Source organism: Hyperolius riggenbachi, chromosome 8 (assembly GCF_040937935.1).
Source record: "Hyperolius riggenbachi isolate aHypRig1 chromosome 8, aHypRig1.pri, whole genome shotgun sequence".
Classification (NCBI taxonomy): Eukaryota; Metazoa; Chordata; class Amphibia; order Anura; family Hyperoliidae; genus Hyperolius; species Hyperolius riggenbachi.
The window spans coordinates 229,093,718-229,107,229 of record NC_090653.1 but is presented as its reverse complement, the minus strand read 5'-3'; the positions used below and the strand labels follow the sequence as shown (position 1 = coordinate 229,107,229).

At 48.6% G+C, this 13,512-nt stretch overlaps 1 protein-coding gene across 1 annotated transcript in view; it reads right to left on the bottom strand.

The window, feature by feature from the left end:
* WHRN (whirlin) overlaps positions 1 to 12,960 on the bottom strand; it is a 384,594-nt gene extending 371,634 nt beyond the window's left edge. Inside the window, exon 1 of the mRNA XM_068248275.1 lies at positions 10,260 to 12,960. Coding sequence (XP_068104376.1) covers positions 10,260 to 11,585 — 1,326 coding nt within the window. The 5' untranslated portion in view covers positions 11,586 to 12,960. The remainder of the gene's footprint in view (positions 1 to 10,259) is intronic.
* Positions 12,961 to 13,512: the final 552 nt, after the last annotated feature.

Below are 13,512 nucleotides of genomic sequence, written 5' to 3'. Positions count from 1 at the left end.
CTTTAGTAACCATGCTGTCCACTTGTAAAACTGTTTACAGGCTGTTGCTATGGTATTTTCTCTCTGCTTTACAGCAGCACTGCATTATTGTCAGCAAGCATTTTAAGGCCATGTGTGTGCAGTTTGCAGGTGTTTCTCCACTCTCTTAAAAGACCTCTATTGCAAAAAAATTTAAACATGTAAAATACATTAGCATAAGAAACCGTATTTTTCGGAATATAAGATGCACTTTTTCTTCCCTAAAACTGAGGGGGAAGGGAGAAGGTGGGTGTGTCTTATATTCCGAAGATGCGGTAACTAGTGGTGCAGAGTGCGCAGGGAAGCACTTGCCGCATCCAGCGCTGCGCTCCTCTCGCCCTTGCTCCGGCCCTGTTGAAGCAGACGTGCTCCTCTTCTCCTCCTGCGGCTGCTGACAGAGATGGATTAGGATGTAATGGTGCTCTAGGCAGGATAGAAGATTTGGGGCCCCCTTGTGGTCCTTTTGGTAAGCTGAAGTGGAGAGAGGTCGAGAAGGTGGCAGGTGGGCCCCTTCACACTCACTAGGCCACAAGCACCTGCCTAGGTTGCCTGGTGGATGAGCTTGCTCTGGCTGCTGGTGATATAGCAGTACACTGTGGCCAGGCACGTGCACAGGGGGGTGCTCTGGGTGCCCAGGCACCCCCCTTTTTAAAATCTTCAAAAAAGGCCCCTCTCGCCGCGCAAAATAAGCTCCGCCTCGACCGCGATAAGCCCCGCCCACCCGCGTGAAGCTCCGCCCCCGCCTGGGACACTTTCAAGTGAAGAGGCCCAGACAGGAATCCTAGTGTGGCATACTGACCTCTCCCTCCACCTAGGACCCATACTGACCTCTACCTCCCCCAGCACCCATAGTGACCTCTCCCTCCACCTAGTACCCCGCGACCACTCCCTACCCAGTACCCACAGTGACATCTCCCTTCACCTAGCACCCACAGTGACCTCTCCCTCCACCTAGCACCCACAGTGACCTCTCTCTTACCCAGCACCCACAGTGACCTCTCCCTCCACCTAGCACCCACAGTGACCTCTCCCTCCACCTGGGACCCATAGTGACCTCTCCCTCCCCAGCACCCACAGTGACCTCTCCCTCCACCTAGCACCCACAGTGACCTCTCTCTTACCCAGCACCCACAGTGACCTCTCTCTCCACCTAGCACCCACAGTGACTTCTCCCTCCACCTGGGACCCATATTGACCTCTCCCTCCCCAGCACCCACAGTGACCTCTCCCTCCCCCAACACCCACAGTGACCTCTCCCTCCACCTAGCACCCACAGTGACCTCTCTCTTACCCAGCACCCACAGTGACCTCTGCCTCCACCTGGGACCCATAGTGACCTCTCCCTCCCCAGCACCCACAGAGACCTCTCCCTCCCCCAGCACCCACAGTAACCTCTCCCTCCCCCAGCACCTACAGTGACCTATTCCTCCACTTAGCACCCACAGTGATCTCAACCTCCACCTAGGACCCATAGTGACACCTCCCTCCACCTAGGACCCACAGTGACCTCTCCCTCCCCAGCTCTAGCAGTGATCCTGCCTACCCCAGAACCCACACTGACCTATCACTCCCCCAGCACCCACAGTGATTTTTCCCTCCCCCAGTGGCTACCCTCCTGTCCCCTGCAGCACCCACAGGGACCTCCCATCCCAAAAGCAGCACCTACAGTGACCTCTCCCATTGCCAGCGCCCACAGTGGCTTCTCCCAACACCCAGCATCCACTCCATCCTCCAGTAACCACACTGACTTCTCCCAGCACCCACAGTGGCCTACCCTTCCCCAACCCCCACACTGACCTCTACCTCCCTTAGCAGCAACTATGCCATTCATAGCAGCACCCATAGTGACCTCCCACCCCCTGCACCCACAATGACCTCTACCTCCCGAGACCCACAGTGATCTCCCCCAAAGGACCCACAGTGACCTCCCTTTCCTCCAGCATCCATACTGACCTCTACCTTCCACAGCACCCATAGTTACTTCTCCCCCCAGCACCCACAGTGACCTACCCTTCCCCATCAACCACACTGACCTCAAGCTCCCCTAGCAGCAACTATGCCATTCATAGCAGTACCCACAGTGACCTCCAATTCCCTGCACCCACAGCAATCCCACCAATATTCAGCACCCACATTACACTCAACCAGTAACCCCCACTATAGCAAGCACCCAGTACTTGCACCAAGCACCCTGCACCCAATACTCACATCCGGCCTCAATATGGCACTTAGTACTTGCATTAAACAGCCACATGACACCCAATACATGCACCCCTTTACCCTATAGCTGGCACCCAGTACTCAAACCTACATGGCACAGTACTTGCACCCAGCTCTGACATGTCACTCACTACTCACACCTGCACACAGCCTCCACATGGCACCCACTCACATAACCAGTACTAGCACCCGAAGTACCTGCACTCAGAACCCACAAGACACACAACACCCACCCAGAGCTAGCACCCAGTACAGGCATGGCACCAAGTATTTGCACCTATGTGATACCCAGTACCTGCACCCAACACCCACATGTTTCATCTGCAGTAGTTCCAGTTGCACTAAGCCTCCACTTTGTGCCCAGCACCCACACCAAGCACTCACATATGACATACAGTACTTGCACCCAGAACTCAAAAGGGACTGAGTACCTGCAATCAACACCTACATGATGGTTGATACACACCCATACAGCCAGAATCCACATGACACCCTGTGCCAGCACCTAGAACTCACATGGCACCCAGCATCTTCCATTAGCACCCACATGACAACAAATACCCCACTAGCCAGCACCCATCACTCATATGTCACCATGCATGTACTCACTCCCAGTACCCACTTGGCACTCAGTATTTGCACCTAAGACCCACATACCCCTATAATCAACACCCACATGTCACAGTACTCACACGTCACCAAGTTCCAAAGCCATTATATGCACCTAGTACCCGTCCATGGCCAGCACCCAAATAGCACCCAGTACCCATCCTTGGTCCGAACCCATATGAGACACAGTACTCTCCCATGGCACACATCCAGACCACACATGGCACTCCCTACTCACTCATGTCCAACACTCACATGGCTCCCTGTACCAATTAGCACTCACATGGCACCCACTATTGTGTATCACCATCTGCTACTCATTCAGCACCCAATACAGCATAGCACCCACTGCAAATAAACACCCAATTCAAACTGGACCTTGGTACCCACAGCAGCTTGACACATACTTTACTTTGGCATCTCGGCACCCACTGCAACTTACCACAAAGTGAATCTTTGTGTCTTACCATCTACTGCATCTAGGCACCCACTGCACCTTGGCACTTACTGCAGTTTTGCATCTACTATTGCTTAGCAACCACTGCATATTGGTAAACACTTGTTTGCCTGAAAAGAGGCTTGGGTGCTGATCAAGAGAGACAGAGGTCCCAATAATGAAAGGTGAGTCTGTGCCTCCACTGTGCCCACTCTAACCCACTAACAGTGGGCACCTATCACTGCTGATTTGAGGGTGGTAGCACCAAAAGAGTTGAAAGGAGACACAAAGTCTGCCTGATACTGCTATAAGTGTGTGTGTGTGTGTGTGTGTGTGTGTGTGTGTGTGTGTGTGTGTGTGTGTGTGTGTGTGTGTGTGTGTGTGTGTGTTGTTTGTTTGTTTGTTTAAGACTGCCTTATTGCTTTCTGGAGAGGGGGTATTAGATACACGATTTATCGATTTCAAATTTGAGCACGACACCCTTGAGGATCTTCTGCATGGCCCTGCCCCTTCCTGCAGCACCCACACTGACCTCTACTTTTCCCATCAGCCACCCCTTCCCCTCATAGCTGGCAACCAGTACTCACATTCACATGACACCAAGTATCTGCACCCAGGCCTAAAATTGCACCCAGTACTCACACCTGCACACAGCTTCCACATGGCACCCACTATCTGCACCAATTATCCACTTAACCCGTACCGGCACTAAAAGTACCGGCATTCAAAACCAATGTGATGCCCAAAGCCCACCCATAGCCAGCACCCAGTACAGGCATGTCACCAAGTATTCGCACCCATGTCACACCCGGTACCTGCACCCAGCACCCACATGACATCCAGTACATGCACCCAGACCTTACATGGCACTAAGTTCTTGCAATCAACATCCGCATGACACTCGATATCCAACCATAGCCAGAACTCACATGACACTCACTACTTACACCCAGAACACACATGGCACCCATCATCTGCATTCAGCAGCATGACAATCAATACCCCCCTAACCAGAAACCAGGAAGGAGGGGCATGCGGGGGAAGGCATTGACAGGCCCCTTTTTTAAATTTGAGCACCCCCCACTTAAGGACCCTCTGCACGGCCCTGACTGTGGCCACCTGCCGCTATACAGCTCCAGTTCCTCCATTCCTCATGGCCTCCGTACTTCCTCATTACTAGTTGTTACTGTGACCCCAGCGGCGCACGTGCACCAGAGTCACGCATGATGTGGGGCGCACGTGCACCGCTGAGGTTACAGTAGCAACCACTAACGAGGAAGTACAGAGGTCACAAACAATGTACTGCTATATTGCCAGCAGTGAAGAGGAGAGTTGTCTGCATCAACAGGAGAGGAGCGAGGGGGGAGAGGAGCGCAGTGGCAGCATCAGGTGAGAGCTGAAGTGTTAGTGTGGTGTTAATGTAGTGCTGTGTAGCTTAGCTGGTGGAGCAGCAGGGGTTAGTTTAGTGCAGGGTAGTTAGTGTAGCTAGTGGGACAGCAGGGGGGGGGGGGGTAGTGTAATGCATTATGTAGTTTAGTGTAACTGGTGGGTGCAGCAGGGGTTGTGTACAGTAGTGTAGCTGGGCAGAGTAGCTTAGATAGAGTAGCTTAGAGAAAGCTTGGGTGGAAAAAGTCTATAAGACGCCCCTGCACCATAGATCCACTAGGTTTAGTATTTTTCCCTTTCCCTATTTTTTGCCCTTAAAACCAACCTCTAAGCATATTCTAATCCAGAGCATCTTATAGTCTGAAAAATTGGATACATTTCTCCCAGATTAAAATGCACTATCAATGATTTTTCTCCAATGTTGCAGTCACTTACAGTAGGCAAAAATCTGACAGATCTGACACGCTTTGGATTAGTTCATGTCCTCATGGGGGATTCTCAGTATTTCCTTTACTCTTTACAAAAACACGCACTGGAAAGGATCCATACAAAGATGCCAGCCTGACTCCCTACTCCTTTGCACGCTATTTTGTCAGTTGAACTGAGAAACTGCCATTTAGGAATAATATTCCTGGATGCAACTGCTGTGCACAGTCATTCTAGAGCGCAATCAAAGAGGTGCACGGAAAGGACAGAGCATGTGCCTTTGCTTTGACTGTGTTCAGTCAGACATTGAGTGAGAGGGAGAAGCACCATGATAAAGGGGAGGCCGGCAAAGCTTTAGGGCCACAGAGCTCTCCATCCAGAACTTTTATACAGACCTGAAGGCCTCTTTACATAGAAAGCCAAAAGCGTCCCTCTAATGTGACATATTGTGGATTTTCACCACCCGATAACAACGCCACATCTACAAGAATGACACGTGTGGGCAGGCCCAGATTTACATCACAGGAGCCTATAGGCACAGATCTCCTGGCACCTTACACTTCACCCGCTATGAACCTGCAAACACCCGCTGAACCGCACCGCAAGTGTGCTGGCTGGCCAACTGTCACTTCTCCCTTACTTACCATGCTCGTCATAGTTAGCTACAGGTGTCCTTTAGTATTAGGTAGCCAGAGGAACCTCAGTATTAGGTAGCTAGAGGTGCTCTTGACTGAAAGGAGATTTCGTAAGTGGAATGCTGAGAGCCGGGTAAGTAACCTCTAATTTACTCTCTGATTAAGACTCTGAATAGGAAATGAGGGATGGAGCTGCATCTAAGCATCAGGCGCCTGTAGGCACGTGCCTACAGTGCCTTATGCTAAATCCGGCCCTGCGTGTGGGCTTACAAATGATGCTAATCAGCTGCATAAATTCATGGTTGAAAGGCACTCGTGGTCAGCAGATGGTAGGCTGGAGTACCCAAGGAGTGCGCAGTTCAGCCTCCCATGTGAAAGTACATCACAGAGCATGATTGCTTTAAATCCAGGTGGAGAGAAGGCCCTTGCCTATGTGATGTCGCTGTTTGGCTGAGATATCTGAATGGCAGGACTGTCTTATCAGAATTACAAACTTTTTCACAGTTCACATATTTTGTATTTCCACCATGGATGCAGCATGTAGCAAGTGAGAGATGCACAGGGCCTGCCCTATTTATCTTCTTGTTGCTTGCCTCACTGGTGTGCTGTTGCTATCCCTCCTATACTAACTAAATCAGAGGAAGTCTGAAGATCAGGTTTCTGAAGACTCCATTGGCTGACTACTTGAAGCAGGTGTGTAACTAAGACATGAATGCAGCCAGAATTACATGATAGTCAATTGGACAATTGACCTTTAAAAAAACAAAAAAGTATGAAAATTAGTAAGGCACACTCTACTTGCAACTTATAACTGCACTGGTGTAGTAATCCCTCCCCCTACTATTTGCATGGTGCAGTTAAAGCACCTTGAGTGCACCCTCTTTAATTGCCCCAGCTCTCTCTCTCTCTCTCTCTCTCTCTCTCTGTATGTATATATATATATATATATATGTATATTACAGCATTACTGTGTATATGCTCCATATACCATATAACAAGTGCTGTCATCATTGCATTTCCCAACTATAACCTACACACAGGTCCAAATTTCTGGAAAGGCCTGGGCCTTGGGCAACTGAACATAGAAGGAGGGCAGCTTAACAGGGAAGACAATAATATAAATTGAAATGGGGAGCAGCACATAGAAAATGGGCGCTGCTGCCCATGAGAGCTGTGCTTGAAAGAGAGGTGTAGCTGTACATGGATAGTGCACATGGAATTGGGAAGCTGCACATGCCATGAGGGGCACGGCACATGGAGGGCCGCTGAAAGTATACATCGGGCCTTGCTTACACAACTGTGATGTCTCCCCTATAACAAGTGAAACATCATACACCTTTCCATCCCACTAATCACAAATGCAGCAATGTCCACATATAGCAGGTGTATACAAGTCTCTGCCAGAATAAGTGGTGCCATTTCCTCCCCTATAACAAGTCCATGCATGTCCTCATATAACAAGTGAATCTGTCATGCTTCCAATGTAACAATAACTTCCATATCCTCCCCTCCTATAACAAGTGCAGGTTCTTCCCCATATAACAAGTGCTTCAATGTCCCCATACAACAAATGCAACCATTGCTCCACAACAGAATTAAGAGATCTGTATATAGATGCTCACGTGCAGGACATTGCACGTGAGCAAGCGCCGTTTCTGGCGTGGAAATGGCTGTAGTGCCATCCTGTTCACCCCCTGGTAACCCTTCCCAGCTCACCAGACACCCTCCACCACCCAGGTTTGATGCATCTTTACTATTTGTCAAACTGTTGCATTCGTGGCTGTATGCTGTTGACTGAATAAAAGGTCTTAAAGAGACAGGTGCACAGTCATCTCTTTATGTGCTGTATGTATATAGATCTGTATATAAAAGCAGTCCCATTTATCTGATTATTTGGATGAGGAATTCTCCTGACATCATCACTCACATCCATCTTCCTTCACTGGTGACATTTAGCACATGTGAATAGATGGACATGGAGTGAAAAAGAAAGCCTAAAGGCCTGTAATAATGAAGATCAGGTAAATATGACGGCTTCCCCGACTCAATCTTTAGTCACTTTTGATGTGTTTCTTCATTTCATACCCTAGAAATATTTCATACTGATGAAGCTGGAGTTGTCTCCTGCGAAATGCGTTCCTGTTGTTTTTTTATTTTATTTATCTGTTTATTAAACATTAAGGCCCTGCTCACACTCAGGCTCTTTCCGGTGGCAATTTGCGCCTTGCTGATCACCTACGATATGATATAGCAAATTGCTATAGTATTACTCACACTGGCGATGGCGATTTTTGCAGATCACAAATGCCCTGCATGCAGCATTATCCAGACAATCCACTGGAATGAAAATCGCAAAATCACTGAAAATCTCAATGCAAAATTGCAATCTCGTTTTGTGGTTCCATTGTGACCATTGTGCTTTGGCCGCCATTTCCGCACTGCATTCATCCTTTACAGGGATACCTTGTCGGCCAATGACATACAGCCTAACTAGACTTGCTCAGAGGACAACATCAACCGCCATCTGCAGGAGTCCTGTTCTTCCCCACTCCTCCCGCAATCAGCTGATCAACGACTCCCACTGCCGAGACTCTAGGAGACGCACGGGCAGACCATGCCACGCCAGATCCCCGGTTTAACCACTTGCCGACCGCGCACTCATACCGTGCGTCGGCAAAGTGGCAGCTGCAGGACCAGCGACGTCGGCTGCAGGCTAATTAATCAGGAAGCAGCCGCTCCCGCGAGCGGCTGCTTCCTGTCAATTCACGGCGGGGGGCTCAGTGAATAGCCTGCGGGCCGCCGATCGCGGCTCGCAGGCTAAATGTAAACACAAGCGGAAATAATCCGCTTTGTTTACATTGTACGGCGCTGCTGCGCAGCAGCGCCGTAAGGCAGATCGGCGATCCCCGGCCAATCAGCGGCCGGGGATCGCCGCCATGTGACAGGGGACAGCCTGTCACTGGCTGCACAGGACGGATAGCGTCCTGTGCAGCCCAGATCACCAGGGGGGACAGGGAGGAGAGGGGAATCTCGCCGCGGAGGGGGGCTTTGAGGTGCCCCCCCCCCGCAACACCCATCAGGCAGGAGCGATCAGACCCCCCCAGCACATCATCCCCCTAGTGGGGAAAAAAGGAGGGCGATCTGGTCGCTCTGCCTGCACCCTGATCTGTGCTGGGGGCTGTAGAGCCCACCCAGCACAGATCAGCTAAAACAGCGCTGGTCCTTAAGGGGGGGTAAAGGGTGGGTCCTCAAGTGGTTAAGTGGAATAAAAACAATACTGCTGGACACCTGTACGGGTTACTCCAGCCACCGCTAAAAGTGAGACCACTCATGGCCAGGCCGAGGCAGAGGCGAGAGAGGCTCCAGCCTCAGGGCGCAGTGTAGGAGGGGACGCACAACTCACTCAGCTATCATTCCCCTATTGTGTTTGAAGCAGAGAGAAATAAGAAAAGGGGATACATGGCAGTGACTGCAAGCCAGATAACTAGAGATTAAGGTGTTGGGCCCTGGGGTGCCTCTTTGTCTAATAGTAATCAGTGTGTGACGGCTGGGGTGAGAGGGATGGAGGGGCGCATTTTGGTGTCTCAGCCTTGGGTGCTGGAGGACCTTGTCCCAGCTGACCACTCCAGATAGGGCCTTCTCTGACTGCGCTGTCACATTCTCAGTGTGCGCTCCTCTTGCACTAGAAATACAGCAGGAGTCCTTATGACGACCAGTCTAAAATTCTAGTGATGACAGCTGTGTGCATAACATTACACTCATGGTCACTTTCCACTCTAAACGTTTCTGTAACTTTATAGATAAAGACCTTTATTCAATTCATGTTTTCTCCTACGTTTTCTCCTAGTTGATATTTTCACACTCATCAATAAATTGCCTTTTAAGCTGCCAGCCAGCAAAACAAGACTCAGGATCATTTTGACAGTACTTTTTCACCTACTTTTTAGTACTTTTTCGATTGAAAAGTGCTGAAAACGTATTTTAAACAGAAGATGAAAATTATCTCCCAAGAGAAAACGTGTGAAAAGTGAATTGAATCAGGGCCAATAAATATTACAATATACATTATATTTGCTAAAACGAAGTGCCACTCTGTTCAAATGGCTCTAATTGATTAATAGCAAAAGCTGCAGACATGGAGAAACCTGCCTGAAACCTCTCTATTAGTACATGCAAAATATTTCCAGTCCGTTAAAAATGCTTTTATCGTATTAACAGTAGAAAGAAATTGAATAAATTAGGCAGCGTCTGTTTGTGTTCCCACTAATGAGCATTTAATGTAACAGGTGTTTGCACAAAAAGGTACTGAGGGCCTGCAGCCAGCAACATGAGAGGCAGGCATGAGCAACATGTGACTCCTCAGCCTTTTGTTGTTACTGGTGATGGGTAACAAGGTTGACCCTGCAGACTGTCACCGTCTTGTACAATGTATGAATGTTGCAGGGGACCACGGGATAATCTTTTGAATTACTCTCATTTGCTCTTTATCAAACTGTAGCAGATACTGATAAAAGCTTATATTCACTTACCTTAACTGCCTCACTATGACTGACTTTGTCCAGTGATCGCCCATTCGCTTTTAGAATCTGGTCCCCGACTTTGAGTCCTTCTTCTTCTGCCAGAGAACCCGGTTCAACCAATGACACATAGATGCCTATACCATGTTCCACACCTCCACGGATACTGAAACCAAGTCCCTCTTGGTTTTTGTTTCTTTTAAGTGTGACCTGACAAACGTCAGGTTTGGTGGCACCAGTTGGAGAGTTGTACCCTGTTGGTGCCGCTGGATTTGATGCTCCAGGTGCTGTAGTTGGACCAAGCGCTTGGGTGCTAAAGGCAGCTGTTGTCCCTGGTACTGAATTGATAAAGGAGGGACCTGTCCCTGGCACTGAATTGCTGAAGTGAGGACCTGTCCCTGGTGCTGAATTGTTGAAGTGAGGACCTGTGCCTGGTGTTGAATTGTTGAAGTGAGGACCTGTGGCTGGTGCTGAATTGTTGAAGTGAGGACCTGTGCCTGGTGCTGAATTGTTGAAGTGAGGACCTGTCCCGGGTACTGAATTGGTAAAGTGAGGACCTGTCCCTGGTATTGAATTGATGAAGGGAGGACCTGTCCCTGGTACTGAATTGTTGAAGTGAAGACTTGTCCCTGGTACTGAATTGGTGAAGTGAGGACCTGCAGCTGATACTGAATTGTTGAAGTGCGGACCTGTTCCTGGTATTGAATTGATGAAGAGAGGACCTCTCCCTGGTACTGAATTGATAAAGGGAGAACCCGCCCCTGGTACCGAATTGATTAAGGGCGGACCTGTCCCTTGTCTTGAAGTGCTGAAGGCAGGAGTTGTCCCAGGAATGGAAATACTGAAGGCAGGATTTGTGCCTGGGATAGATGAGCTAAAGGCCTGTGTTGTCCCTGATACTGGGTTACTAAATGCTGATATGCCATCACCTAATAGACAATTATATCCAGAAGAGCCTGAAGGCAAATCCTTAATGTACAGCCCCTCTGAAGTGTACTGATCAAACAATAATTGATCAGAGCGTGGAATTACAAGGCGCAGCATTGGGAAAAGTTGCCTCTGGTCCTGGGGGCGCAGGATGATTCGCAGTGTCCTCACTAAGTCAAAAACGTTTCTACGAGAGTGGTAGAGTCTCAAACAGTGCAAAAGCTGTTCCCTCTCCGGGTCACTTAGCAGTCGATTCAAGGCTCCATGAAGTCGTCGGACATTGGAAGAAAGGACCCGTCCAATGTCTCCAGAGCAGATCGAGCCGGAAGATGAGGAGTGAATGGACCCTGTCAGCGACTGATGGATGGAGCCCCGTGGAGAGGGGTGAAGCGTACCTGGCTCCGAATTCATTGCCCAAGGGCTTCCAGTATGTCAGGGCATTTTGGATGTGAGCAAATTCTCATATGGGTTGAAAGCTCCCACAAGACACTTCCACATGCCAGGTCTTCTGTGCAATGCTCTTCAGCTGGACCTCCTGAAGAGAGAATAAATGTGTCTTGATCCCCTCTCAGGCTCTCAGGCACATTTGTGCTACTCGAGCTTCATGTTGTCACGGTTCTGCATTGTTTGTCCTTCTAGGCTGATCAGTGCTGCGTATCATCCGCTGAGGTCTCCGGCATGTAACTCTGCCTGCACGATTCTCTCTCAGCATCTAGCTTGCCTGTGACACTCACTTGTTCTGTGTTTTAAGTCTGTGCTGCTGCTTTATTCAGTGTGTCCTCCCTCCCCACCCCCCCACCTCCCCGTCTTCTCTCTATTTCTCAAGGTGATCCTGTGGGTCTATTTTGCTCTGCTCTGTCTACCAACCCCTACTGAGAAATAATGAATACTGAAGACAATTCTACAGCCAGCAAACACCGGCTCTTGTCTGCTTGACTCGCTGCATTTGCTGTTTCGCCCTGTTCCAATTTCTACAAGTCATTTTCAATATCTCTCCCTTTTGTCACAGTTAATATTTAAAATTCCCCCAGTTTCACTGTGTTCCCTCTTCCCTTCGCTGTTCTCCCTTGCAGAGATGGTTCCTTTGGAGTCCCTCGTTTCCTCTGCATGTCATCACTCTCTAGCAGTCTAACAGGTGTCACTCCATACCTCTGTCTCACAGATGACCAGTTTCACACACCGCAGATGTCTCGCCCCATCTGTCACGTAATGTTGTGAAGTCTTTATCCACTGTCTCTCTTTCTGCCTCTGAGCTCCAAGTCCAAAGACTCAACAAAATGTTGTTTTACAGTGCTGTCGCCACACTTGGGGTCTGTTGTCTTTTTTTAGCTTTAGAGAAATAAAAGCCTGCAGTGTTTGACGTCCCTTTTATCCCTCTGTACTTCAAGCGGATGACTTGTACTGTGATGACAATTCTTGGTTTTTTTCAGTTAAATGTGTTTCTAGGATCTGAATGATCTTTTCCAATTTCAGTTGTGTTTCATTCTGGCAAACATTAGTGTTATTTGGCTTCCACTAGATCAGATCTTGCTTCTTTTTTTTTCAATTTTGAGTTGTTCACTAACTTAGATAAATATCTTTTTTTCTTTTTTTAGCCTGCAGGTGGTTTTCTATTGCATCTCAGATTAGCCACCTGGACTGTCTGTGTTGCTTTAGGTCATGTGACATTTTCCTAGATGATTCTTCTTATCCCTCTTTGCATTCTGTTTACTGTCTCTCAGTCGGCTGTCTCATTGGCTGATTGTGTCTCATGTCTGTCACAGGTGTCTCTTAATGCCTCTGTTGGTCTTTCCCGGATCTGACGTTCCTCTGTAATGTCAGCGTTGCCAGGAGACTGAGAAGACAACACTAATATGCTCGGTGCTTAACCCTGCACTGCCAGAAGGCTGTGTAACAATTGTAGGCTTCTAACACTCATCACATAACCGTTAATAGGTCACAGCCAGCTGCTACTGCGTTGTCTGAGCATTTCTATGCATTTTCAGCCAGAGTCTTTCTTTCTTCTTTTCTTTCATGAGCCAGGTGCAACAAGTGACTTAATGCTTGCGAGCAATGAACGTAACTATTTTAACAGATTAGTAATGTACAACTACGTATTGTCCTTAAAGAGGAACTGTCGTGAAAATCTTAAAATTTAAAACACATACAAATAAGAAGGACGTTTCTTCCTGAGTAAAATGAGCTAAAAATTACTTTTCTCCTATGTTCCCGGCATTTACAGTAAGTAACAGAATTCTGGCATTGACGACGAGTTTTGGGCTAGTCCATCTCTCCCTAGGGGATTCTCAGCATGGCCTTTATTCTTTATAAAGGCATTCTCTGAAAAAGATTTATACGA